The sequence below is a fragment of the Larus michahellis genome, chromosome 8, assembly GCF_964199755.1.
Source record: "Larus michahellis chromosome 8, bLarMic1.1, whole genome shotgun sequence".
NCBI classification, from domain to species: domain Eukaryota; kingdom Metazoa; phylum Chordata; class Aves; order Charadriiformes; family Laridae; genus Larus; species Larus michahellis.
Window position 1 is genome coordinate 31,778,065 of NC_133903.1, and position 27,721 is coordinate 31,805,785.

Genomic DNA, 27,721 nt, shown 5'->3' on the forward strand with positions numbered 1-27,721 from the left:
ACGTCATCTCCAATATGCTTGTACATATCCAGCTATTTTGTACTCTGTATAGAACTACAGGTCTCTATTATTGCACAAGAAATTAAGAAAGCATCTCTTAAGCACCCCAGCAAAAACCTGCTTTTAAATATGTGAAAAATATACCTAAAATTCTGAAAAAAAATTATTAAGGAGCATATCTTTTAGATAGCAACTAATCACTGGAAAGTACTTAAGTTTCAGCATTTATTTGTTTTAAACTTTCTCACAGAAATGACCATCGAAAGACTTACAAAAGGTTTCAGTCTCACTTGAAGCAGTAAGAAAGCACTTTTGCTGCACTTTCTCAGTGCACCAGTCTAACTGAACTGGTAAAAAGCAGAAGCAGAAAGAGGAGTCTTTCTGGGCTTCATACCATCTTGGACTTCTTGTAAAATGGTATAATCTCCATACAAATCTACATGCCATCTCTTTCTACACATCTGATAAAAAAGCATAGATTTAAACAGAACCCTGTGTTGTAAAGTTATATCGACTTCAGAAGTGCTGAGAAGCCAATGTTCTATTGAAGCAGATGGTTAAAGCAGCAAGACTGTCAACCAGGAACTAAGAAGGGCTGTGGTGTTACAATTTAATCCATACAGTGCCTGAAAGTCGTCACCTCATTAACCTTAACGCTCAGCAGGGAGGCACAGTGAGGGCAGTTATCAGTGGTACACCATGAGCATGTCCCCATGGTACTGAATACTCTCCACAGGGAAAGTGCTCTGAAACTGTAAGCACTGTATTCAAGCTACTCATCTAGGCTTATTAACTTTGCATTACTGAAGCTTAAGGGACCAAGGTAGTATCTCTAAATGTAAACAAAACATGGTTATGAAAACAGACTGGTGACACCTCAAAATGTTTTTTTGTGTTGTGCTCCATTATATGTACGGTAAGCCTAGTGCTGGCTGCCATATATGTTTGGGGGAAATAACCTTGGTTACCACTTGCTGTTGCAGAAAATGTGAAACACCAGGCTGGTGAGAGCCATCCTTAAGTGGACATATTCCAGAAATGGGCTTCGCTCCTCTTTCGGCATGAAGAAACCCAAGTAAACTCTAAAAGATGTCTCTTAAAATGAAACACTGTCTCGATTCACCATAGATGTAACATAATCAAAGACATTAAGTTAATTGATTTTTACTGATTATAGGGAATTTTTTAGATATTTTTAAAATACTCTCTCTAATATAAAATCATACATAGATGGGTAAAAGCATGTAAAAATGCTATTATGTGTATTCATGTAAGCAATAGTAACAATTGCCTAAACAGAACTCCAGTCTTAGGCAAGCTGCAGATGCTTGTACAACTATTCTTAGTCATTCCAAAAGTGCTTCACTTCCTTACTTATTGTATTACTGGGTGTTTTCATCCTATTTAGCTTATTTTGCAGTCTAGCAGGGTCAATACTAGGTCACTATATAATGATCCATAATGAGATGTTATCTGCGACTGTTGAGACCAGACATAATTACTGTAGGTGAGCTTGCCATTTTCTGCATGTTTTACTGTCAGTTATGAAAATGCCTGGTGGTGGGCACGCTGTTCTGTTCAGCTGCAGCTTCTATACCTTATTCAACCAGGGACCACCACAGTGAGTTCTTAGGAAATATTCTTGTTACTACCTTACTTCACTGAGAACTGGATACATATTTTGTTCAGTAGTCCAGTAAAATATTGAAGTAGGTTAGTAAAAAAGGTGAAGGCATATTTACTACAGCGCTTTGTATTGTAAAAAATTAAAAAGCAAAATTAGAGCTGATTAAAAATGTCCAAGTGATAGAATTTTATGCATTCTGGCTCAAGTACTGTAGTCTTTATTCATATAAAATTTCCTCTTAGAAGGCCATCCTATTCAATAGTAAATTTAATCTCACAAAAATTCGTTACTGTTTAGAACTGGCAGCATTTGTCATTATGCAGTCATGTGGCCATAAGACAAGGGGTAAAATTGGACCATTTGTGTAGCCACTGGCTAAAACAAACTTCTCTTCTTGAATAAAGGGAGGGACAAGACTGGAAAAGGCCATGTGTTATTTTACACTGTTATTACCAAAAGGGTTAGGCAGCACATAACTGTGGCTATCAAAAAAACAAGCTAGAGAAATAAAGTTCGAGAAAATCAAATCACTGTCTCCAAAAGGACAGACCAAACTTTATCAGTGTGCTGACCCAAAGGCACTCTGTCTGGCAAAATAAATACAGGTGATTTAGCCTTTCCACACAGAATCATCTTCTCTGTTCACTGCCCCCTTTTACAGCGTCTTATAACACAGCTATTTTTTTCCTCTACTTTTTTTTTGTCTCTACTTTTTTTATTTTCCCCCCATATATGACACTCACTTCTCAGGCACTTCTGCTGAGAAAATTCCGTATGTTAAGTAAGCTACCAAGCTATATTATAAACATGATCCATTTATACAAACATAAGCATGACTATACTGGGTAAGAGCAAAGACTCATGTAGCCTATTTTATCTGTCTCCAGCCCTGATCAACAGTAGATCCCTATTGGCATAGTATAAAAATGGGGCAATCAAGTAGTGTTTCCTGTGGATCTTTTCCTAGCCTCCAATAATCTGCAGCTCATTAATTTCAATAACCAAGTATGTCTATATTTCATGCCCTCAACAGACTTTTCTCCATGCTTCCCAAACTCCTGTAAATTTAAGTTTTCAAGGTCTTGCAGCAAAAAGTTCTTCAGAGTTACAAATTTTGGTTGTTTGAACCTACCATCCACTACTTTCTGTAATCTTGATTAATAAAATCTACATTTTCTTTAATCTAGATTATTAACTGATGTCCTCTGTACTCCTTATGGGAACATGACTTGGTCATCAGAGTGATAAGGCGGAGATCTTGCATACTTTTCGCTGTCCGTCTCACCAGTCAGAGGAAGGTGACCGTAGTATGGGTACTTCTGTTGGTACTCTTCAAATTTGAGTGACTTTTCTGCTGAGATTGCACTTTTGGTACCTATGTGAATTTTCACCCACTTCTTTCTCCTGTGTTTTTGCATCATCTGTATTTCTTTCCTTAGAGTGAGAATGATTCCCCTTCCCATGCATACACATTCTGTTTCCAAACCAGTGTATCAGTACCCCAGTAGTACCAGGTGCTAGTTAACACTGCAAGTGTATTACTCTCTATTTCCACGCATGATTTCCACAAGGCCTGTTTTATCACTATGTAATAAAGGAAGAAAAGCCAATATATATAATAAAAACAAAGGGGTTTTGGTCACTTACCAAGTGAAGATAAGACATAGTAAGGTAGATATTAAAATGAGGACTTGGTTAAACATTGCAGACTGTGTGCGTTGGATGGCTCTGTGAAGATCATTCTATATTAATGGAAAATAGGTGTTATTTTTGGTTTTGAATTAATAAGGCATGAGTTGATTCTATAGAGGAATTATATAATGCCCCAATAAAATGCAGTCATTTAAATGCGCTTAGAATTTGCTGATCATATGGAAGGGTCCAAAAGAGCCAGCTGTGATTCTGTGATTATTTAACTAGTTCTTTGTTCATCCTGGCACAATTCTGATACTTTTGCAAGCTGCCTTAAGGTCTGTCTGCTCATGTCTATCTTACAAATTACAGGCAGCAAGGACCAATTAAGGCATAGCAGTTGAGTTCCCTGCAGTTGTGTTTGAATGCAAGAGTAGCAAAAGAACCAGTCATTCCAACTTTCCCTTATTGGCACAGTAACAGTTTATACTAATTGAAATTTCACTTTATGTCTTAATTTTTGCTGATTTTGATGCAGAAAGCAGTTTAGCAATGCTTGACCATTTGTATAATCTGGTTAGCTTCCTAACAGATCTGGTTAGCTTCCTGTTAAAGTTGGACAGTGAACTGTACCGCCAAAATCCCACTAAAGATAATATACTAAAAAAATGGAAACTCTAAAATAGTTATTTTCTTTGTCATACTTACAATCATATTCTCTAATGCATGCTTTGCCAGCCAACAATTTAAAAATACAGGAATAAACAGGTTTCTTAGGACTGGCCAGAAAATCTGAAAGAGAAATTAGCAAATTCATTAAAAGTTCTTCTGTTCAAGAACAGAGCTTTTCTATTCAAGCAGCAATGAAACACTTGCAAAAATACTTATTATTGTGTTCCCAGTGTGAGGTACAGCTTTAAATAACATTTTTCCTTCCTTTGTGATGAAGTGTATGTAAGATAATTTGATAAAATAATGACAGTCAATTTTCAGTGCAGACACCTGAGATTCTTAGATTTTTATGTCTAGCTGGTTTATTTTATTGATTGTGCTGTAGTTTGAGTTAAAGGGTTTTGTTTTTGTTTTCCCCTATTCGGGAGGAAGGGGAACGTGATCTGTATTACTACTTCATTCAAGTAGCAAACTATCTTCTTCTTGTTGACAAATTTGTCATCCACATAAGATTCAAACTTACTTCAATAAAAATTAAGAGCATTTGTGCAGCTATAAAAGTGCAATGTGCAAATGTATTAATTCAAATATGTTTACCGTGATGATGAAAGGGACAGCATTAATTATTTCCAGGAGAAAGGGTATTCTCAGAATTTGTTCCCAGATATTTCCCTTCAAAGAAAAGGACAAAAAACCACCATGTCACAGTAGGCTTACATATAGTTCTGATGAGAAATATATGTGATATTCCAATGCCACATATGGAGTCTCTCCCACTAGATGAATTTCAGGAAGCTCATTCATCACAGATTTAAACACATATGTCAACTTTGAATATAGAATATAAGCTACTCTGGCCTAATTTTTTTACTGTTTATCATAATTCACTTCACAGGTAAAAACATATACTTTTAATTCTATATTTCCATTAGAGCAGTTCTCTGTTTCCGTATGACCATATAATGCCTTGCTATGACCTAGTTAGTAAAACAGCTCAAACGAAGAATTCTAATTGCATTAACTAGTCAACTCATTCTCTCAGATAATGAAGAGTTTCATTAAATTAAGTTTTCATTTTTTTCAGAGAATAATATGCTCCTGTTTTCTTCTGTTGCATTTTTAGGTACCTTGAAATCATACACAGACATCTTGTCTCTGCTTTTTTGTTCTTCAAAGGTTAGTTTACTTTTATTTTTACATACACATTTGCATGCAGATAAGGAGGTGAGATTCCTGTCCAAAGGAATTTATCATGTTAATAATTCTTGTTTATGAGTGACTCTTCATACAAATAACAGACTACCCTGCTGGCAAATTCTTTTATCTGCAACTATTTCTACTTCTTTTTCTTAGAAGTCTCTAAATCTTTAAAATCCTGTATTACAATGCTTTAGCTTTTGACTGTGCCAAAGTCTTTCTTACCTTAATGATTATTCTTAGACTTTCTAAAAACTAGAGGCAAAGCCCTATTAGAGCATAAAAGTTGCAGAGACATATATCCAAAGGACATGCCCTGCTCAGAAGATGTTACCATTAAATCAACTGTTTTGATCACCCCTATGCAGAGGTGACTGCCCTATTGTCCATACTAATGTTTATTATGAATGATGAGCCACTCACTGTACATCCTTCTGATAGAACTTCATGGTAAAATATACAGCAAAAGAGGAATGCAAATATGTTTTATTTTCCAAAGAAATAGTACCAGCTTATTTTCTCTTAATCTTGTTTCATTAACCCCTGCATGTTAGTCACAGAGGTCTGGATATTTCTCTTTATTAATTCTAATCCTGCTATTAAGATATCAACTTATTAAGAAATAAGTATTAAAAAGAGGAATGAAATTAAGTTAGGGAAAGACAGCAGTATTCTATGGTGATTCCTTCCTTCCTTTGCATTTATCTTCTTTTATCTTTACTTTGTATTTTCTCTTTCCCAACTGATTTGGAGAGAGAAATAAGGAAGACAATCTAGTGTTTAATATTTGAATTAGGACTACAAGATCAAAATTCTGTATTTCTGCCACAAACGCTTCAGTACATTTCAGGGCTTTTTGGAACTTGATCTTGCTTACATGAAATTAGAGCTCTTCCCACATATTTCAATGAAAGTGGTACTGATCTTTTAATCTGCTTGCTGCTAGCTACAGGATGGGGATAATACTACTTCTTTTCCACATCTGAACAGGGACTATGAATGATTAAATGTTGGTATGAAAATCCATACATTTAACAAAGAAGTTATTTACAATTCAATGATCTACAGCTTTACTAACTCTGTATATCAAGACTCCATCATAGGTAAATGCAATAACAATGTAGCATATATCATGGCAATATTACAAGAATTTGCAGTACAGCATTATATTTTCAGTTGCAATGACATATTAATCTTTCCTGTTAAAATAACCATCTGATATAACCACTGAAAATTAAAAAAAAAGCTCCATAGCATATAAAACTCCTTCTATTTTTAACTTTTCACATCTGGAAGCCATTGTACCTATGGGGCAGGGATTGTCTTCCATGTTAATTGTAATTGGTGGGAGTTAGACATACTTGAATAATCTTAAATATTTCATGTGATAAGCAGCCCTGTAAACAGAAGTGAAATCATAATACTGTAAGCTGAGATTTGATTTGTAGGAATAATAAAATCAAAAGAAAATTTTATTTTCCCAACTGACCCATTCTCTGTTTTCACTAATTTCCTCTTTTTTAATGTTAAGAGCTTTCTTTTATGCATTATAGAAAAGAAATTTCACATAATTTACTTGTGTAGGCAAAATGCCTGTGCAGATGTGCTTCAGGTACTTAGTGATGCATGCAGCTGGAAGATTCTGGTTTCCACATATACAAATGCATGATGTCTTCTGTAAATCTGCCTTTTGCAGTGAGAATGTATGGTAGTGATAAAAGCAGCTGGGACTGCCTGTGCACCAGTGATATAGTAGGATTGCCAGATGTCTGTTGCGAGTTTTGGCAATGAAAATTTCTAATGTAGACATCTTTCAGAATTTTGGCCAAGGGCAAACCCTCATGTAATGGGTTAAGCTGTGAGAATGCAGATAGGAAACCGTTCATTCTTGGATCCAAGTGATCAGCATTGTAACACAGTGCTACATTCTTTGCATTCCTCCCCATATAAAAGCAATAAAAAATGCAAATTCACTGTATCCTAGTATCATGATATACTATTATGTCCTCACTATTCTGCATATTGAATCATTTCTCATATGTCATCAACCAAGTATCAGAAAGGCAAATTCCTTGGAGTATTCTCTCAAATGACTGCTTTATTTATTGTACGAGTTATTTGTGAAATCCTAGCAATGTGCACACAAATGCAAACACAATCATCTTTTTCTTGTTGTTTTCCTCCTGCCTTGTCTTCTGACTTGTGCCTAAATCACAAAAGCTTTGGAAATGTTGACATGAAACAGGTATTCTGTCACAGATTTACATGAACCAAGACTCCTTCAGTCATCCTGGCTGTGCAGAAAGGCATTACAGTCCGTGAAATAGCCTTTTTGGCTTCACGAGACTGGTGTAATACTGGGGTAAATGGCTCTATCACCACATTTCCAGATTGTAGGTAAGACGACAGGACCAGAGGGAAGGAAGCGTTTGCATCAGGTGGATTGCCAAAGTGCATTTCAGTACTATTATTCTTCATTACATTACTTTTATTCCCTTGTGGGCAGTGGAAATATAGCCATCATAAAATCGTCTCAACTTCCATGACAGGTATATGCAGCAAACCAGGATAGTAGAGCTTTATACCCATTGCACACTAATAAGTAACTTCTCATAGGAGCTGACTTGCCAATACTTCTCTCATCTTCTGTACTCATTGAAATTGATGCAGACCACAAGCAGAATTGATAGGGAGAAAACGTTGCCCAATAAACTCAGGAACAGCACAAATTGTGATTGATCTCTACTGTTTTGGCACTAGATGTGTTAATTTTGGATCGTTTCCGCCTATAATTGATTTGTATTTGTAACCCCCAACACATAAATACTATATGCTACTTACAAGGAGTAAAAAGAACCATTTTTAGACAGTAGACAGTTTTAGGTGTCTTAGCATTGTTGGGTGCTAAGCAAAATATTTATGCCATAATCACTTGATAAGCACACTTAAGTAAAACTCTCTGACTTCAGACATGGCTCTGATAGCTGCTCAATGTCAGTAATTCAAAAATTAAACAAAAAAGATTATGCTACAAGATATTTTCAGCTTTAGAAACCAAGCTTACTTTGATAAGTGCTTTTAGTATTTTTCTCCTGAAGATACTAAAAATGCAGATTACCTAACACTCACTAGGATAGCACATAACAAAATGTAATAAAGAAAACTGAATAAAAATATTAGGAAAATATAACTTTTTAAGAAGAATGTAAATACAAAAATATATTGTATTCACATCAGATGATTTCAAGGCATTTTGCAAAGATGTTCCAACAGCACCAGAGAGATGTATAACACAAGTATGTAGGTAACCACAATTTTTTTTTTTTTAAAAGTACTATATTGGTGTAGCTTTTTGGTGTGCATTTTTAAAGGCCTGGAACTTGAGTTATAGATACTAAGTAGCTACAGCTTTGATATCAATGAGAATCGTGTCCATTGCATTATGGACAGATATATAAAACTGCACTTGAAAAATCAGTATTCAAAAATCCAGGTCCCTTTTGAAAATGTGGTTTGAAATTACAACATGCCAATGGACAATGGAAAAAAGTGGAAATTTCATTTCTGACTTCCACTCTTTAGATGTTACTGTTTGCTCATAAATTTGAGAAACATGAACAGGGCTGCCTGTGACAATAGGCTGTCCTCTACATGTGTGTTTTTCTCAACTTCCTGTTGTACCTGCATTTTTGTGACGAATTATGCCTGAAAGTAACTAAAAGTACTTACCTTGTAGCTTAGATAACTCAGCAGCAGAGTTTCAAGGAGACTTATTAAAGCCACAGAAACCTTAAGTGAAGTGATAAAATATGTGTATTAATACTGGCTTCTAAAGAATATACGACATTAAGCATCACAATGAAAAGTAAAAGATAATAAAAATAGCTTTTCCATGCATCCTCTGAAACCATCTCAGCTAACAGCATTTAGCATGACGCCTAAATATTGTTATTTTTATGACTAAAGCGCAGGCTGTGCCTTGAGTCTTATTGCTCTTTTCCAAGTATAACACTCCAGAGAGCCTGCAGGGTGGCCTTTCCATGGTTTTTAGAGAGCTCCATACACAGTCTGCCAGAGTGTTTCTCAAGTTTCAGCTGTCTGTTCCTAAAAGTACTGAGATCTTTTCCCAAGACAGAGAAAGAGAGAGAAAGAGGAAGCTGTAAACAATGGAAGTTAGTCAACTCTCTAATTTTTGAAAAGATGTTATGAATGTTTGGAAAAAACAACACTTTTTTACTGTGTATAATTCAGAAAGTTGAAAACAGCAAAAAACAATACAATTGAATCGTTATTGGTTTTAATATTTAAATGCAACTGAGCTCAACTTATCAGCATTCACTTAGATTATATGTACTTAGTGTATGTATGGTGTAATTTAAAAATATTTAAATATTCAAATATCATAATAGTAAAAAATGTACTCAGAACTTTATACATATTAAATATGTATAAATTTATTTAAAGCTTTGCATAGCAAATATTTATATTTTAATGTATATTGTGGGAATATTCTGTCAAGAAGATGTACAAATTCAGCTGGGGCCTAAAGTCAAACAAGCCTCAGGATTTCTAATTTTAAACTAATGTTCACTATTACTGAACATGCAGAAGAGTGCACTATTTGAACTCACAATATCTTTATCTAGAATTAAAGAAGATGCTATGAATTGGAAAATTATTAAAATACGCAATCAAAATATGATAACAATTTCTCCAAATAAGTATTAATGTATTATATAAACTCTGGTTGAATCTCAAATAAAAATAAATATTTGTTTCCAACTATTCAATATATCCTACTGTAAATGCATGTGTATAAACACATACATACATATATGTAAAAATTCCTATCCTTATCAAATAAACTTATTAGAATATGACTGTAATCATATAAATAAATCTCTCAGTATTTTTTAATTAAATTGAATGCAATAATCGGAATGCCTAGGTCAAAATTTATTCAAACTGTGCATACTTTAAGCAAGGCATTGAAAGGTATTTTCATCAAGGGATTCCTCCCTTAGTAAAATTCTATATTACATAGAGGTACAAACCATCGTAATGGCTTTGCACTAAGCATGGTGCAAGAATATAAAGGTATGACCGTTCCGGAAGCTTAAGGAATTCTTAGTAGAAAAATGCATTTCTCAGGAAGAATTCCCAAAGCACTATCCACGAGTTTAAAAAGTGCTCCTAAAATAAGCAGGCTCCAGGACACTGAGGACTGAATCACAAACTTCAACAGATCTCCAAGACCCACAAAGCACTGATGTAGTGCATATTTTGTGACACACTCCTTTAAACGTGTAGACTTGCGTATTATGAAGTAACTTTAGCTTTCTAGTGTATTTAACAAGAAAGTCCATGAAGCATGTAAAAAGCTACTCATAAGCAATTATGAAATTTAAACTCATCATTAGAGCAAACAGTGACTAATTGACTGACTTGCCAGAACTTGGTAATTCTAAGATAAAAGGCTAATTCTACAATGTTTTCTTATAAGCTTTAATACTTAAAAAATATATTGTAAAGACATATAAATTCAAATCAGCTAGCTCGGATCAGCTTATCTTTACTTATGTTTTTGTTGTACTTGCATCATCAAGCAGATTTCTTTGTTAATATCAACCTTTCCAAGTATCCTTTAACATTACTAAAATGCTATTGATCAATATTGACTACAGTTATTAAATGGAAATAGTTAAATTGTCCATTTACATATTACCTGTAATGCCCATAAAGGCAAGCTTCGATTCACCCAAATAATAGGAGACCTGTTCATTATAATAAGAAAATAAATATTAATTTAATTGGAAAATGGTTAGTGTTTTGAACAAAATCAAGAGAAAAAAAAAATTGTACATCTGAATGGAAATTAGAGCAGCCTTACTTTTTAAAAAAATTCTCATTAATAAAAATTTAAAATCAGTAGTTATCTACTGAGTATTGGCATTGCTTGTATTTCTAATCCAGAGCCATTCATTAAATTCCCCTGGGCATAATCCAACACCTAGTGACAACAAAATCTTTCATTACCTTCAGTGGCTGCTAGATCATCCCCCATGATTCCAGAAAGAATAAATCAATTTGAGCTTTGGATTCTAGAGATGCAGAGGAATAATTGTTTGTGGTAGGAAAAAGAAAGTTGACAATTCTTGTGTGTGAACGTTTTGCTATCTGTGTAATGATATAAATGGCATCTAACTCACAGGGGCTATCGTATCTTGGAAAGATCTCATGTTTTAGTATTTACTAAACTCAATGATAATAGGCATTTGATGCAGTACTACTGGAATCCAGTATCCATCAGTCATTTACTGCTTGTCATAATTGCTTTTTAAATAAGGGCATATTTTTCTTCAGAAAGGTATAAGCATTGATAAAATTCAGATCTTTCAAGAGCATCCAACCCAGCAGTTCACTTACTTACACAATCAGAGAAACATTTAAAATATTAAAGGCAGTTTTGAATATACAGGAATATGGAAGTAATTGCATGAGAGTTATGGAAACATCAATATTATATGTTAAAATGTCACCAATCCAGATTGAAATGGATTTTTCTTCCCGTTTCCCTCCCCACCATTATATGGACTTTTGGTTTGCTTTTTAAAATTAGGAACTCACCAATCGATCGTTCCAGGTGTGTAGTTTTGACTGGAACAACTCTGGTTTAATTCCTTACTGATAGTTGTCATCCCATCCATGCGAAGTCCATTTTCATTAGCAAATGTATATGGGAGCATGATCATAAAAACATATGGGAGGAGAGGGATATTAATTACATTATTAAGTGTTCTATAAAATGCATGCAATAGTTTGAAACGCTAGGCAATGGATATAGACATTTTAAAAAGTAAAATAATTTTCAGAAATAGTTCCATATGTGCTCTGCATCTGTAGATAAATGACTGTGAAGCATTACAGGTTACATTTTTTCAAGATTTAATTTCAAACATGTTCCAATTTAAAAACTAAACAACTGAAATTATACTTTCAAAAGCTGAAATAAGTGCACAATAAATATTGAAGACCAAGAGATGCTACAAATCCAGTCACATAGATAGGCTGGGATAGAAAGAGCACATACCTGCCATACTCTCAACAGGAAAGATTGTATGAAACCACACTTCATGTCCTCTTGTGCGGATGTGAGGAGGGCTGGAGATTCATGCAGCAGTAATTCAAGTAAGAAACTGGTGACATCTATGTAAAAAATATCTGCTATGGACATGTGATGTTATCTTGCCTTGAATTGCTGGCATAAATCCTCCCTTCAAACAGTCATGTAAGGATGCAGAAATATATATTTGTGTAAATGATGAAAAGTGCCCTTGTTTATCCTTGGCAAGCAAGGTCAGTGTGAAAGAGAAGGATTTGCAGACCACAGATTAGTAATAGCTGTATTTTTACCGACTATGAGTGGGACAGGTGCTAAATGGTATCCATTAATAAGGTTGCTTTATGTCTCAAGTGCTTCCCTGTACACCCGCTGTGCCTGAAGGGGTAAATGAAAGATACGGACTTGCGCAGGCCTTTCTGAAAAACAGGACATAAATCTGCAGGGGAAATCTGTGATGAAAAGCCTTCCTCCCAGAATGTTACTTTAAAAACAACCAGGTGATAATGTTTTCTGTGGCCATGCTCTCAGCACACTGAGTAGTTTCTTTCATCAGGCTGTGACAGCGCCTAGAAAGGATTTTTTCCCTAACACTGCACTTGTAAGAATGCATTATGGCAGTAGTTTAGCTATCAAGCCCTCAGGATCTCTATGGGCAAAGCCATTGACATTAATGGGGTACCGTTTGGGCACAGGGCCGGTCTGTCTGCTAAGACTGGGGCTTAGTGAGCACGCAGAAGTGACTTACCTGAAACTTCTCAGCCAGACAAATGTTATACAGAGATAGAACAAACTCTTTAATGTACCGCAACACAATATAAGGGAATAATATACATAGAAAAGACAAATACACACTCTGGCTGTTGAATTGTTAAACATTTAGTTGAATTGTTAAACAAACATGTCGGGAAAGGTCTGGGGAATTAAGCAGTCTGCAAGATGCAGAAAAATCTTTGCATATGAGTACAAAAGGATCGAAGTACACCTGTGGCAGAAGTACTGATGTTCTAATCCGTTCTGCATACCTAGACATGACCTTACAGTATAATACGCTCATTTGGGATCACTAGAGTTCTCATAACAAAACACTATCAGAAGCTTCTTCATGCCAGAAAGTATCACTAGCTGTAAAATTTCAAGTCCCTGAGTTGCTGTGCTACTATGCCTAAATTTCTAACGATGGATTTTCTCTTCTCCACCACTGTTAAAGGTTTTGCAAAATCTTTACAGCTTTTTTCCTCCCGACACATTTCCTCTCCTTGAAGAGGATTCTAAGATACATATGGAGTAAAAAAATAAGTTTTTTGCAGTTCTTGCTTTTCCAAGGAGATATTTTTTTTTCTGGCCCTTTTTCAGATGTTCTAATTTCTTACAATAAATTTTGACCAAAAAAAAAAATTCTTAAATGCATCTTCTCTACTTCCCATTCACACATCCTTCTCTCATGCACTGCTCAGTAAAGCCACTATTCTTTAACTCACTTTGCTTTGGATTTGATTCTTGTAAAATACAGTATTTCTCCTGTGCACTAGCTTTTTTATACTACCCTTATTAGATTTAACTGATTTTCAAATATTAAAACTAGAAGTCATACTTTGTCCTTTGCCTAACATTGTATGAAGAGTGCCAGTTGTATCACCTCAAGCTTACTATTTTCACCTGTGCTTTACTTCTTTCAGTACTTAGGACCAATAGAATCAAATCAAGTGAAAACAAGTAAGTTAATAAAATGTAGTGGTTATTAGCATCCAGAATTAAGAAGACTGAACAAATACAACTAAGTACAGGATTGAATAAATGATAAATGTAATTTCTTCTACAATTGGCGGTTGATTGTATAACACATATAGAATACCATACTGATAACTGTAGGTGTGTAAAATCACGCAGTATGGCCATAGATCATTGTGAGTATAGAATGTAGTTTTGGTCTCACTCTCTTCGAAGTGTTAAGAGAAAGCAGAGGGCTACAAAATTATCATCAGTCATATGCATGAAAGCTTAGTTTCACGTATTTGTCTGTTTGTTTCCAGGATGTGGGGTTCTAAGTAAAATTACTTAAGTAAAATTATGTAGGTAGAATTATTTAAGTAAAATCCTAAAATTATTGTTGCATAAACTGGCTACCAAATATTTGCAATTTTATTTTTATGAATACAAACATAAATATGATACATAGAAATGTTCTGTAATAATACAAACAAAAGATATAAGTTTGCACAACTATATCTGATGCACAGTATCTGAGCAAATAGCCAGGATTATTTTAGCAGTAAAGTGAAAAAAGAATAATGTTATTTTGGTTCTTATATCCATTCACAATGTAAGACTAGCTTTATAATTCTTTAAGCACATCTGTAAGACATAAAACCAAATCCCTGTTGGCAGAATATCTAACATTTATTCATTAAGTTCATTTTTTGTAAGTTAAACAATGCTTTGAGAGCAGAAATAACAAAAAAAACCACCATTACCATCCAAGTCCTTGTGTAGGATCATCCAGGAGCACACGAACTATGTATAAGAAACAGCTTAATAGCTTGAGAGAAAAATTGAATAATCGTATTCTCAGACCTATTTTGAAAAGAAAGGAAAATATAAAAATAAATTCAGGTTCTTTACAGTTTCATCCACTTTTAAGGTAAAACTAAAAGGAACTAGAATAGCCATGCTGCAACAGAGCAAAGGTCAATCTAGCCAGTAACCTGTCCCTGATATGGGCAATTAGCATATCATACAGAAGAACATAAGAATAAGCCTCTCAGATACACATATAATACACCTCTACAGCTTCTAGAAATCTCTGGGTTAAGACTCAGTCTGTTTTAATGTAAAGAACTACTCAGTCATTTGTTTGAAAGCTATTCTATGCCATTCGCCTGTAATGCCATTCGTTAGGCCTTTTTACAAGTCCACTTTCTTGAAAGGGGAACCAGAACTACATATGGTATTTGAGATGCAAGATACAGTGACACGAAGAAGACATAATTTCAACCATAGGCAGAGGATATACAATGGCATGTATTTAAATATTAATATTTGAAAGTCTTCATGCAGTAGCTTCTCATACAGAATATATTCATACTATCCCAACTTATAAAATATTAAAATGTAGCTATTTAAGGTTGAAGTTGCGTAATTATGCATCCAAGAACCAGGACATCTGAAAGTCATGCTGAATGCACAACAAAACCAAATCAATAACATATTCTACAGACCATGTGAATATTGAAATGTTCTAGCTGAAAGGATATATTAGAAAATATTGCAGTATTTCCCACAAACATAGGTTTACTGCACAAAGACAGGATTGGACACTTGCTTCTATCACATGGGCAATTTATTTCATTGCTGTCTACTACAGTGGAACTTAAATGTTTTTTATTCAGTTTTTGCAGTCGTTGCAGGATTACAGTTTAAATTCTCAGTCTTGTTATTAAATTCAATAGTCCTAAAATTTTGCCAGTGTAAATATTTGTATCTAACTCTTGGTTTTAAGTTTCTATTCACTAATTAAGTGAAAACTGTCAGTTGACTAAGGTTAACTAAGGGGAGGTCATTTTAAGCATTAATTTTTTCAGTCTTGTGAACTGAAAGTCTGATTCTGCATGGCTGAGCCTCTCTGTCCAAAGCAGAATACCACTGACTGAGTCTTACACAGATGTGACTTCATTTGCACCCAGTCACAGTAAAGATTGTATCTTTTATTGTTGTGTTGCAAATACTTTAGCAGGTCTGCTGAACTCAATATAATCACTTCTGTGGTTTAAGAACTACAGCTTCATTATGCATACCCAAAGCCACATGTATATCTTCTCATTTAAGGAATCATAATTATCTTATGGTAATATTACATACTTTTTGACTTTACTCAGTCCTAAGTTCAAAATGAACACCTTACAGACAAAACTGATAAATTGCCTTTTATATCTATTAGTTCCTCTCCCATTAAAATGCAATCTACAGCAAACACAGAAAAACGGAAAATAGATTCTTAAATATTCTACCACACAATTGCTGAAAGAAGTCTTCAGGTTTATTACATAACACTGCTTACTACTTTTAACTGTGAAGTTGCAATTATCACATGAGAACTGGATGGAATTTTACAGCATCTTGTCCTCTGTAAACTAGGGGTTAAAATGCTGTGGTCCCCACCATGAGAAGCCCCACGGCTGTTATTGGCAATTAGGTTTGTAAACATTAACCTAGTGATTCTGTTGTCCTATCAAGAGTAATTAGCCACAGATTATTTATTCCCCAACATGAACTGCATCCAGTTCTGGAGTCCCTACTACAAGAAAGATATGGACGTGCTGGAACGTGTCCAGAGAAGGGCCACGAGGATGATCAGAGGGCTGGAGCACCTCTCCTACGAAGACAGACTGAGAGAGTTGGGGTTGTTCAGTGTGGAGAAAAGAAGGCTCCGAGGAGACCTTATAGTGGCCTACCAGTATCTTAAGGGGGCCTACAAGAAAGCTGGTGAGGGACTTTTTAGGATGTCGGTTTTAGGATGTAGGACTAGAGGGAATGGATTAAAAGTAGAGATGGGTCGATTCAGACTGGACGTTAGGAAGAAGATCTTCACCATGAAGGTGGTGAGGCACTGGAACAGGTTGCCCAGAGAGGTGGTGGAAGCCCCATCCCTGGAAGTTTTTAAGGCCAGGCTGGATGGGGCTCTGAGCAACCTGGTCTAGTGGGAGGTGTCCCTGCCCATGGCAGGGGGCTGGAACTAGATGATCTTTAAGGTCCCTTCCAACCCTGACAATTCTATGATTCTATGAGTGCAGTGGTTGAAGTACTAAATGGATTGAGAGGCTGGTAAGTAAGTGTGTTGTTATGCTATTATTTGATTAGGAAGAACCCCAGTACTTTTCTTGGACAATGCTATGATTTAATTTTTTTTCCAGCTTTTTTGAGCTGTTGCTGAAGAAAACATGAATTGTTTGTCTGTACTAACCCTTTTGTGGAAGTCTGCTAGAGTATGAATGGTTGCCATAACAACTAGGCTATTACAAAAAGAGCAGATAATGTTAAAAAACAAAAAAAAAACACAAACAAAAAAGCAACCAACAAGCAAAATACACCTAACTCCAAATAAACAAAAAAGCCCACCAGGATTTCTTTTCCTTACCAATTTTGTGTTGTCTAACTTCCTTAGATAAGTAAAAAGAATATATTGTTTATTTCTTATGTGTTTTAGCTCTGTATAAGTTAATCTTGGTGTGAAATGCTTCTTTTCTGCATTGATAATAGCCTGGTTTCTAATCATCATTTGAAATTATAGGTTGTTTTAAATGCTAAAAGAAAATGGTGCTTTTCTGATTAAAAGCTACATAAATACAAGGGACCCATGCTCCTGGCTGGTGCCTAAAACTCTTAACTCACAAACCTTAGTCCTGAAAGATCTAGAACTACCAAGCAAGTATTCAAATATTTAAGCTCCATAGATCTATTCTAGGCTGTGCCTAAAAGTGCTTCAGGCTTTGGATATCTCCACAGGAATGGCTGCTTCACACAGAATATAAGGGAGGGGTTTCACACCGGATGTAGGACTACCAAATAAGTATTTTCTCTGGTCGAAATCTGCTGTAGCATCGTAGTTGGGGATGTCACTTCTTCCACTATTATGGAGATATAGGATTTCATATATGGGAAGGAGGGGGCAGCCACTAGAGAAGATATTTAAATAGGTTCTCATTTATTACTCTGTTACAGAGAAAGCATTTCATATTTCCATTTGCTGGCTGACTATCTTTGTCCTCTATTTTAGGTGCTGTCAGTGGATCAACATGGTCTGCTTGACTTACTTTTTTTCCATTCATAGCCAGATTGTTCAACTAGCAGGGGCATTTGCACAGAATATCTCTATGTTTTGACACTGGTCCTGAAACTTGTAATCAGCTACATGAATCGTACACTGTTACCCAGTTATGTATTGTTTAATGACACCGTAATTTCACTATGTCCATGTAACCATGGTGTTACATCCTTGTCTTCTTTAAAAGAAGAAATTGATAAGAACAGTTCAAAATCTGTTTGTTTTGTGAAATAAATATAACTACATCAAATGTTAATGCTTCCATCTCAGTTAGAACAAGTATTTGCTACTTTTTGCAGGCATTTTTACGTACAGAGTGATAAATCATACTTAACTAGTACTGACTGTGACTTTCATTTTTATTATAAATTCTTGATGCTTCCCTTACAAGCATTTTTGTAGATTAATCCTCTGATTTAGAGAGCTGATCTAAATCAAAGTGACAGAGATAGCAGCTGAAGATTTTATGATCACCTTTGATTGCTTCTTTCTTATAAGTCTCTAACATACTTTTATTTTTCAGCAAAATCGTCTCAGTAGCAGCTGGCTTTAGGAGTTGGATCAAAATATACTGTTAATAATTTATATCCTGGTAATGGTTACCTTTTATTCCCTCTCCACTGAATTGAAACTTCACTTATTTTTTCCCTTTGAGACTTATTTTAGGCTGTGATAATGCAGTGTGTGATCTTGGCAAGTACAAGCAAGCCATACAAATATGTCATCTTCTCTCTCTCTCTTTTTTTTTTTTTTTTGGGTGGTTGGCTGACACCTTTGTAAAATGCTTTTCATGCATTGGTTGAAGTTGATTAGACATTTGCTTGCAGAAGGTTGGGTGAAAGCTAGGTTAACATTAGACACAGGTGAAGGCTTGTTTTATCAGTTTACAGAAATACTTCCAAAACCAGATTAACGAATGAAACAGTTGATTTTTCACGCAACTGGTCTGTATGTGATTTAGATCAGAATAGTATTCTGCAGAAAATTCATATAAATTCTAGAGTCTACTGCTCTGATTGACAAACCACTTGACATTACACTCTGTTGTGTTAAATTCACTTGTGAAGTCTTAAGGATTAGCGAAAACTGTTTGGTGAACATGTGTAGTTTGATTTAGTTATACTATCTGAAAGATATTACTGACAATTATTTTCTCAGTGACAGCAATTACGTATTTAGTATTTGAAGGAAGGTGTTCAGTGTTCTCATTGAACACCGACTAAGATCTAAAGGGCAGTATCTTTTGTTTATCAACTCCCTGATACCTCTGGGCAACAGACTCCTCCAGTTTCCATGGAGGATTGAATGAGTACATTGGAATGAGTAGCAGTTACTAACGCAGCAGCAGGTTCTTGGAGATTGTATTTTAGAGCATTCAGCTTGTAAGTATTTGGACAAGAACCAAGATATGTATAAGCAGAAGGAATGTTTGACCAAACTCACTAATTCTTAAAGCTTTGATTTGGGGATATTTGATTTTTTTTCATTCAGCACAGTAATAATTTTGCTGTATTTCCTATTTGCTTCTCCTGAAAATTGCCTTGTTTAATGTCTAATTGTTCGTTAAGCTTCTTGCAACATGTAAACCAGTAGCAGTGCTTGGGTTAACCTGTGGGATTCTAGTGGGAAATGGCATGCGCATGCCATATGCTACTATAAGTACAGTAAGCATCCTCATTCTCCAACTTACTTTCTGTGAACTGGCTGCATAATTCAGCAACAGAAAAAAACATGCCTCATCTCTTAGAGTTTTCTTTGCATCCTCTCCTGAGGACCTGTCATGAAAAGAAGGTGCTCATAATGACAGTGTCTCTACTAGCTGTCTACAGAAAGAATTCATTACTGTGTTTTCATTTGGTAATCAAAACCACAGTATGCTACTACAAAACGTACCTCAGCTCTATATGGCATCACTGTAGGAAAATTCATCAGAATCTGGAGTTTTCCAGCGATCATCAGGCAAGCCAAGCAGAAAAATTCTTGTGCTACTTGTCTATAGTATTGTCATTGGAAATGAACCCATTTCTGATATGATGAATTAACAGTTGCTTTCCACTGTCTTGCTTATTTCAAATAAACTTCCACACCATTCCTCTCCTTTGGACCCATACATCACACTTACCCAATCACAACTTAATAGAGATGTCTTTATGACAATTCTCTTAATGTGCTTAGCCAGAAGGGTATGCACTTGGCAGAGGAATGGCCATGAATTCATACTAATTAATTAACTTCTGGTTTAATTTTTGGGCTGATGGTCATAAATGTATCTATATTAAGATGTACAGAGACTGCAGTTCTTCCATCAAAATATGTATCTGTAGACATGTATGTTTTAAATCTTGTTAAGTTCTGAGTAGGGAAAAAAACCCAAATCACTTATCTCAAGCATGAAGATACTATTTGGAACCTTCCTATCTTATCAGTGAAAAAAGATTTACAGTGAGCCAGGTCATAACTTTATAGATGTTCTTAGTAAGTAAACAAGAGTGCATCAAATCCCTGTTTCATGGACTAGATCAGGAACAAAAAGGAAGGCTATTTATTTCTTACAGCTTCCCAGACTGCCTTTCTAACCAGGAGTAATAGTCTTTTCCAGTTTAGGATGCTTTTTTTGTTTTATCTTTTACTCAATTTACACACTGTATCAACGACATCAGAAGCAAAAGGCTATAAAGATATAAAATACTTGGACATGTAAAGTCCCAGGGAGGAAAGTAGAAGAGAACGGAAACCATTTTAGAAATTGCAGTGCAATTAATTACATTTAAAATGTAAATCTAGTTAAACTCATTTACCTCTGACAAGAATTACAGAATAATTGAGGTTGGAAGGGACCTCTGGATCTCATTTTGTCCAACCTCCTGCTCAAGTAGGGCCATCTAGAGCTGGTTGCCCCCGACCACATCTAAATGGGTTTTTTTAATGTCTCTATGGAGGGAGACTCCACAACCTACACACAAAAATTCATTCTTTGCAACACAGTTAGATTTGTAAACATAAAATGGAGTATGAAATTGTTCTTCACACATCTATCTTTGTTTTATGCATACTGAGTTTTTGTACACATTCTTTTCACATTGGCCAATATGCAATAAGACAGTCTAAAGTGCGCTAATACAGAATAAGAAACTTTTTTGTAATGAAGATTTTTATTTGAAATTAAAATTACCAACCAAATCTAGTTAAATGTATAATAATGTGAAAAAACGTATATCCCATCTGAAGTTTAGAAGAAAAGACACTCTGAAGACTATCCACATCATTCACTAGCAGAGGCAGTTCTCTGCTTTCTACGCTATTTAGGCACTTGAATTAAGATGAGTTTTCCTCTGTGTGTAAGTGTAATAAATAGAGCTTTTCCCATGCATGAACCTCCAGCAGCTTTGTTAGAACTGATTATCCAGCTGGAAACCAGCAAATAATTCCAAGGCTCAAATTAAAAAGTACAGTCCCTTTTTTCTGTTCTTTTTTTTTTTTTTTTGGTTTGGGGAATATTTTCCTTATCACACTTGGGAAGTTAATGAAGCTTAGACAATTAAAAGATCAAGTTCTGTGATTCTGTGATGTAAAACTAGTATTTATTTACTACTAGCTCTTACACATAGATATGGTGTGTCTTATTTTTAAAAACTTCATCTAGTCTCACAAATTTTGTTTGTGATTTTTTAGATTGAGACACCGAAAAAGTGAAGTTCTTTCTTTTCTCCTTTCTGTCCTTTCCCAGACACAAAACCATGGAATCATGTATTAGAAAAGACAAAAGGTATTCTTTCTATTCTAAAAGCCTCATGTATAAAGCTACTGCAATTTTAGTTCTTTACGGGTGTAAGGAAAATGGAGGTAAATTCAATCCTGCTACACAGAGGAAAATTGAGGTCAGTTACTGCCCTTCTCGGCTATGAATTCCACTGGTGTCATCAATATTTGATAATATACAATGGTTCATCCACTTGGACCAGCTGCATGGGTGTACATAAAGATTAATATCTTAGCTCCTCCAGGATGGCCTATGAATTTAAGTGCATATGCCAGTGAAGATGATGTTAAATCAGAATAAAGACAAGGACTACATTTCTGAGGTACCACATTCAGGAGAAGGAGGTATGTTAGTTTTCTTTCCAAATTCCTTTTTTTAATTCATCTCAAGTTTGAAATTCATTTAGGAATACTTAGTAAAATTGAAGCTTCAAAAAGCTAGGTACGTCTGCAACTTTTTTCCTCCAGCATCTTAGAGGCTCTTTGCTTTCTTAGGCATAAGGTCACGACTGGTCCATAAGCATTGCAATGTCAGATCCATGCAAATTAGTCAGCTTGATCATAATATAGAAATAAAATCGCATCACTATCTATTTGGTCCTACAAAATATGTATGTTATTTTTAGATTTAAGTAATACTTTCTGAATTATTTTGGATATTATGTAAAATTGACTCCTCCATGGGGTAAAATTTTAGCTCAGAATAAAATTAATGATAACTTTAATGATAACTTTGCTGTTGCCTTCAATGGAATTGGATTCTATTCAAAGTATCAAAATTATGCTTAACAGAAATTAATCCAACTGCTTACTTGATCTTTGGTTTTTGATGAAGAAGAGCTTTAGTCTCTCTTTAAATGTGTTTTCATTCATATAGAATTCAACTTGCACCCTGAAATAAAAAGGAAGTATTAGAATTGAATATGAAAGATAAGAAGTTATTTTTTCAAAATAATTTATTTCCCTAATCATCTGTTCCTTATATATAACTGGAGGAACATATAGAGAGTGCTCAGCCAAAAGCTGACTTGGATTTGAATGACTAATGTTAAAAGATTAAAAAACCAAACAACAAAAAAACCCAGCAAACAAAAACCATTTCATTTTTCCCCTTTACATGCAGAATCATTTTCATACTACTTGGACACTCTATACTGCAAAATCAGAGGCATCTACATTTTTGGTATTTTCACTGGAAGGCTATTCTCATATCTGCATCTTTGCAAGGAAAATCTCCTTGGTGTTCAGGTTAAACTTTCCACCTCAGTTTAACTCCCTTCCTGTAAAACTGACATTTTAATGATTCTTCTTTTTTCTATCTTGCCCATATCTCTAATAAGCATTCATGTCTCAATTAAGTGTTCACTTGTTTATGTTCACCTTTCATCAAATGCTTATGCACCAAACAAACCCCCCCTGAACTTCACTTTTGTCATAATGAAATACTAAGACCTGAAAGAAAAACTATACTGCAATCATACAACATTGCACAGAAAGTAACTCCCCTTCCAGATTGTATTAAAGCAATAGCAACACCCTTTTTCCTCCCTTCCCCCCAGATTTGTCAGGATGTATTTCATGTTTCGGTCCCTCATTTCAGTTTGAAACTCATGCAAGAGTTCTATGGACTAGAAGAGAGAAGAAAACTGATGCAGGGTCTGGCAAGGGGAAAAGGAAGGTGTGCATTGGCTGTATAGAAAAACTTGGGCCATTACAGAGTTGTGGAGCTATGCTGCTTGCTGTAGGATGAGTGTAGCATTAATTCCACTTCCACTCAAGTCCCTGCTCTATCCAACTGGCTGGATCTCCCTCACCAATCCCAGTTCTTCTCCAGCCATGAATCACTTCACCCAGCACAATTTCTGTCCCTTCTTGACAAGTCAGTCCTCAGTTTGAAAACTGTTCTACTATCGCCAAAGAATAAAGTGGTATCATACAAGTGAGTTATTTCTTTACTTCTCACTTTCTCTGTATTTGTTGCAAAACTGCATATACCTTTTCTGTTCATAAAGATCAAAGTTGATCTTTATTTGAGCATTTCTTTTCAGCAGTCTGTCTTTCATCAAATGATTGCTCTTCAATTGCTTGTTCTTACACGTACTGTCGTGTTTTTCTAGCAGGATCCTGACTTTAGTTTTTCCCTTCTTGCATGTGAAGCCTTTGCTGAAACAATTTTTGTATAATCTAATGTTATCTATAGTCTCTCTCTTCCCTTCAAATACTTGACTAATATCATATATTTCTGTACACTTACGGAATTGGAAGATTATTTAGTTATGAGCCCAGAATAGACGGCATCTCAAGTAATGTAATTTTTTCATCCTTGCTTACTTACTACCAGAATTTTAAGCATATCACTTTGTAGGACAGGGGCAGCACATCATAAAAAGAAGGCTCTCTGACTCACTTAGTGAGGTCAGTTAATTTTAGCTAGTCACTTAGCTTTGGTGTGGTTTATTGTAGTGTTCCTTGTAGAATGGAGAATTACACTGCTTTCTATTCAGAGGAAGCAAAAACAAACCTTATTTTTCAGAATCTATATTGGAGCTAAGCTCTGTAACATACAGAACTTTGAATTTATTTCTGTGCAATAACAGGTTTGACACAGCTGTAAAAGCAACCCCTACCCCAGACAAGCTTTTCCACCTTATCTGGCTCTACTCCTTCTGTGGTAAGATCTCTGAGCAGTTGGAAACGAAGAGGAAGAAGCCACCTGCCCTCTGCTTTTTAAACTAGAAGTAGCTGCAGCTGCGTATCTCAAAAGAGCTTAGGCCCAAAGGAATGTCCTAGAAACTGCCAACAAACTCGAGGAAAAGCCCATCAGATGAAGAGCAACTTGTTTCTAGGTTTTTATTGAGCTTAAATATAGACTAAGCATTATACTGCAAGACTGCAGGAGTCATTGCCACTAACAGAAGAAGAATTTGTATAGTTGTTAGCCTTAAAGCAAGTTAAGGAAGCATGTCCAGGAGTTGATTAGTAGGTGAGCAGGTCTCAGGGGGCCTGAGCTCTGCTTCAGTTCTTTTCTGCACATTTCTCAAGGTACTTAGTGTTATTAATGCAGTGACAGTTTTTAGTGGGAAACATTTACTATGATTTGGCAGCTGCCACATGCTAAGCGTATATACTTAATCTTCAAGGACATATTTCAGTAGGTAAACAAAGTGGCACAAGCTATTGAAGTAAGGGATGTTATTTAAAAGGAGCATAACATCGGTGATCTTTTTCACACAGTTTAAACTAATCTCTCAGATTTTTCAGTAAGAAAATTACAGTAGTCACTTATCATGAAAGAACAACATGTTAACAGTAAGCCATGATTTAATGATAATGAGGAAAAAGGATGTGGGAGCTAATCACCCTCCTATCAGTACCATTATGAATTGCTCTGATAGCCTTCTAACAGCTGTCTACTTCTCTTTCCTTAGCAACCTGTGCTAGCAGCAGACTGGGATTCCACAGTGCAGTAGTTTCCATGGCAAAATGGATTACGAATGCTGCTAACACCACTTCTGTGGCTCCACTCCTCCTTCTCCTTCCCCTGACTTTTTAAAATGTGAGTAAAAACTACATCAGCCTTCTACATTTGCAGGAAATACATTATATATGCACCTATAATCAATGTACACTTTCATGATACTGTGGCTACCAGACAGAGAATATGTCACCTTGTTTCTTAAAGGTTACTATTTACTAAGGAAAGCTAAGAATGAATGGTTGAAGGAGACACTGGCAGGGATAAGGACACAAGCCTCCAGATACTGTTCCTTCCCAATACTCTGCTTTGGATTTTTAGGGAGAACGCTCATTCCACTTGAACCTTTGTTGTAATCTTTTCACGATTAAAATTTTACCTCAAGTATTTGCCCTTTTCTGTCTTTCCCACTATGAAGTGTAACCTAGAAAAGGACTATTTCAGGAACATAAAACAAATAAATTCTGATCCTTGCTTGCAATATTAAGATCATTTAGTAGTAGAAGCAGTTAAGGGCTTTAACAAGCTTTTTCTGGACTGAATTTAGTACAAGTTAGTAGGGATGGTTCTAGAGAGTGAGTGAAATTCAGTGCCACGTGCTTCTATAAAACTTGATTATTCTGTTGCAGGATAAATACTACTTGCAATTTGATTCCAAGCAAATGGTTTTGATGAAATGACACACATGCAGTATAGGGTGACAGTATATGTGTACGCAGATCATTTGGCCTGTGGAATAGGTTTAGGTTTTTTCTATATTTCTATTGTAAGTAATTTAAAAGTGTAGTTTAAACAATTTGTGCTTCATGGTTTTATCAACCTGTAAAAGACAGTTGTAGTTCAGTTCACCCTGACCAAAAGAAATTCAAGCTGAAGGATTAAAACACTGTTCCTTGAGGGTGGTTACTGGGACAGAAATGTTTGATGAACATAAGGATTTTGTATATGCAGTCAGTTAATCACTTCTGACTATTTCTGTGTATGTGGTAGGCATTTTATATTCCATGAAAAGCTGCTTTTGGAAGTGAAAGAACAGGTCTTATTCTTTACCGACTCTTGCTTCAGCTTCATTGAAAATGAGTAAATACGTGGCTGGTATACCTGTGGCAAAACCGACTGAACTTTCATCATTCTCTTGAAAACACAGTGTAGTTGGGGGGGGGCTTTAACCTTTTAAAGATTAAATACTGTTAATAGTGGTCTTCCCTAGTTTAAACTCAAAGAACAGTGATGTCAGTGGAATCTTTCAAACTGTAATCTAAGACTCATCTTGAAGTACCCAAAGTACAAGTATGCATTGCGCTCTTCTAATTCAGTCAAGATGTAATTTGAGTAGTACATTTTAATGTAATACAAAGTACAACAGGAAAATACTAATTCATGCCAAGGACACTAATGCAAAGCACTTCTTCTCATGACTGTCAATCAATGGGACCAATCTGTCTGCACTCTGGTTGCTTAACTAATTTTATCTGCATTTTTCCATTGCTGTTTACAATGTCATTCTAACTCCATAGCTACACTTTACTATAGTAACAGTATTACCTTGCACCCTCAAATCTACAAATTGTCTGTCTTCTGTGTCAGCAAATAGCACGTTTGGCAGAAATAATCCCTTCAAAAATAAAAGTATGAGTTGTATTTCTCACTACATGCATGCTAGAAGCTGTAAATGTTTATGGTTACTAATTCTTGACACTGGAATCAAGAAAACATGTTAACTGTACAAATTGAGCCACTCTGAAGAAAACTACATCAATTTATTTAGATATATCTTTACAGGAATGAACATTTCATCTTTTTTCTACAAAAAGAGCCTTGTGATATAGACCCAATATGGTTTTTATTGGGATTTGCTAATCCAGTATATGTGAAACCCTGTTAGATTTCAAACTTCAAAGTTCATTTTGTAGGGTGTAGATAGGTGCTTAAAAATGAAGCATTTGAACTGCTAAAGTAAACTGCTATTGTCAGAGCTTTTTTGGGGGGTGGGGGGAGGAAATGGGCATTTTTTTTCTTATCGCTTCTAATAAAAGATTAGTGTATTTTAATGATGACTGTCTTGGGTAGCAGCTCTATTCTTTTTGAAATTTTGCAAGTTTCTGAGATACTCAGAGCTATGATTTGTTTAGAGCTTCACAGAGAAATCGTCATTTGACTTTCCAGGCCTGCTTGTTCCATCAGAATCAATATTTGTGCTGAAGGAAAGAGCAGTAAGACCTGTACTTTTCCATTACTGGTTCTTAACTTAGGGAAGGCTTCTATTTGTTTCTGGTAGGAAATCGGTCATTGGTTGCATAGGTCATGATGAACCCTGAACAGATAAAAGTTCTGAGTTTTTCATTTCCTCTTCATGCTGAATGACAGCACCCCAACGCAAATGGTAGTAACTGGGGGAGGCAAGGTGCTTGCTTCCTC

At 35.4% G+C, this 27,721-nt stretch overlaps 1 protein-coding gene across 7 annotated transcripts in view; it reads right to left on the reverse strand.

Annotated features, from left to right (window-relative positions):
• KCNT2 (potassium sodium-activated channel subfamily T member 2) overlaps positions 1–27,721 on the reverse strand; it is a 197,383-nt gene that overhangs the window by 140,624 nt on the left and 29,038 nt on the right. For 6 of the 7 annotated variants that reach the window (XR_012588877.1, XR_012588876.1, XR_012588875.1 and 3 more), the window contains exons 2-9: positions 22,641–22,720; positions 14,723–14,822; positions 11,756–11,812; positions 10,854–10,902; positions 8,858–8,917; positions 4,529–4,603; positions 3,968–4,051; positions 3,275–3,369 (exon numbers count right to left, since the gene is read on the reverse strand). Coding sequence is in view for 3 of the 7 variants with exons in the window: in XM_074599205.1 (XP_074455306.1) it covers positions 3,275–3,369; positions 3,968–4,051; positions 4,529–4,603; positions 8,858–8,917; positions 10,854–10,902; positions 11,756–11,812; positions 14,723–14,822; positions 22,641–22,720 (600 nt within the window). In the remaining 4 variants the exon portion in view is untranslated. The remainder of the gene's footprint in view (positions 1–3,274; positions 3,370–3,967; positions 4,052–4,528; positions 4,604–8,857; positions 8,918–10,853; positions 10,903–11,755; positions 11,813–14,722; positions 14,823–22,640; positions 22,721–27,721) is intronic. The other variant, XM_074599206.1, reaches the window with a different exon arrangement.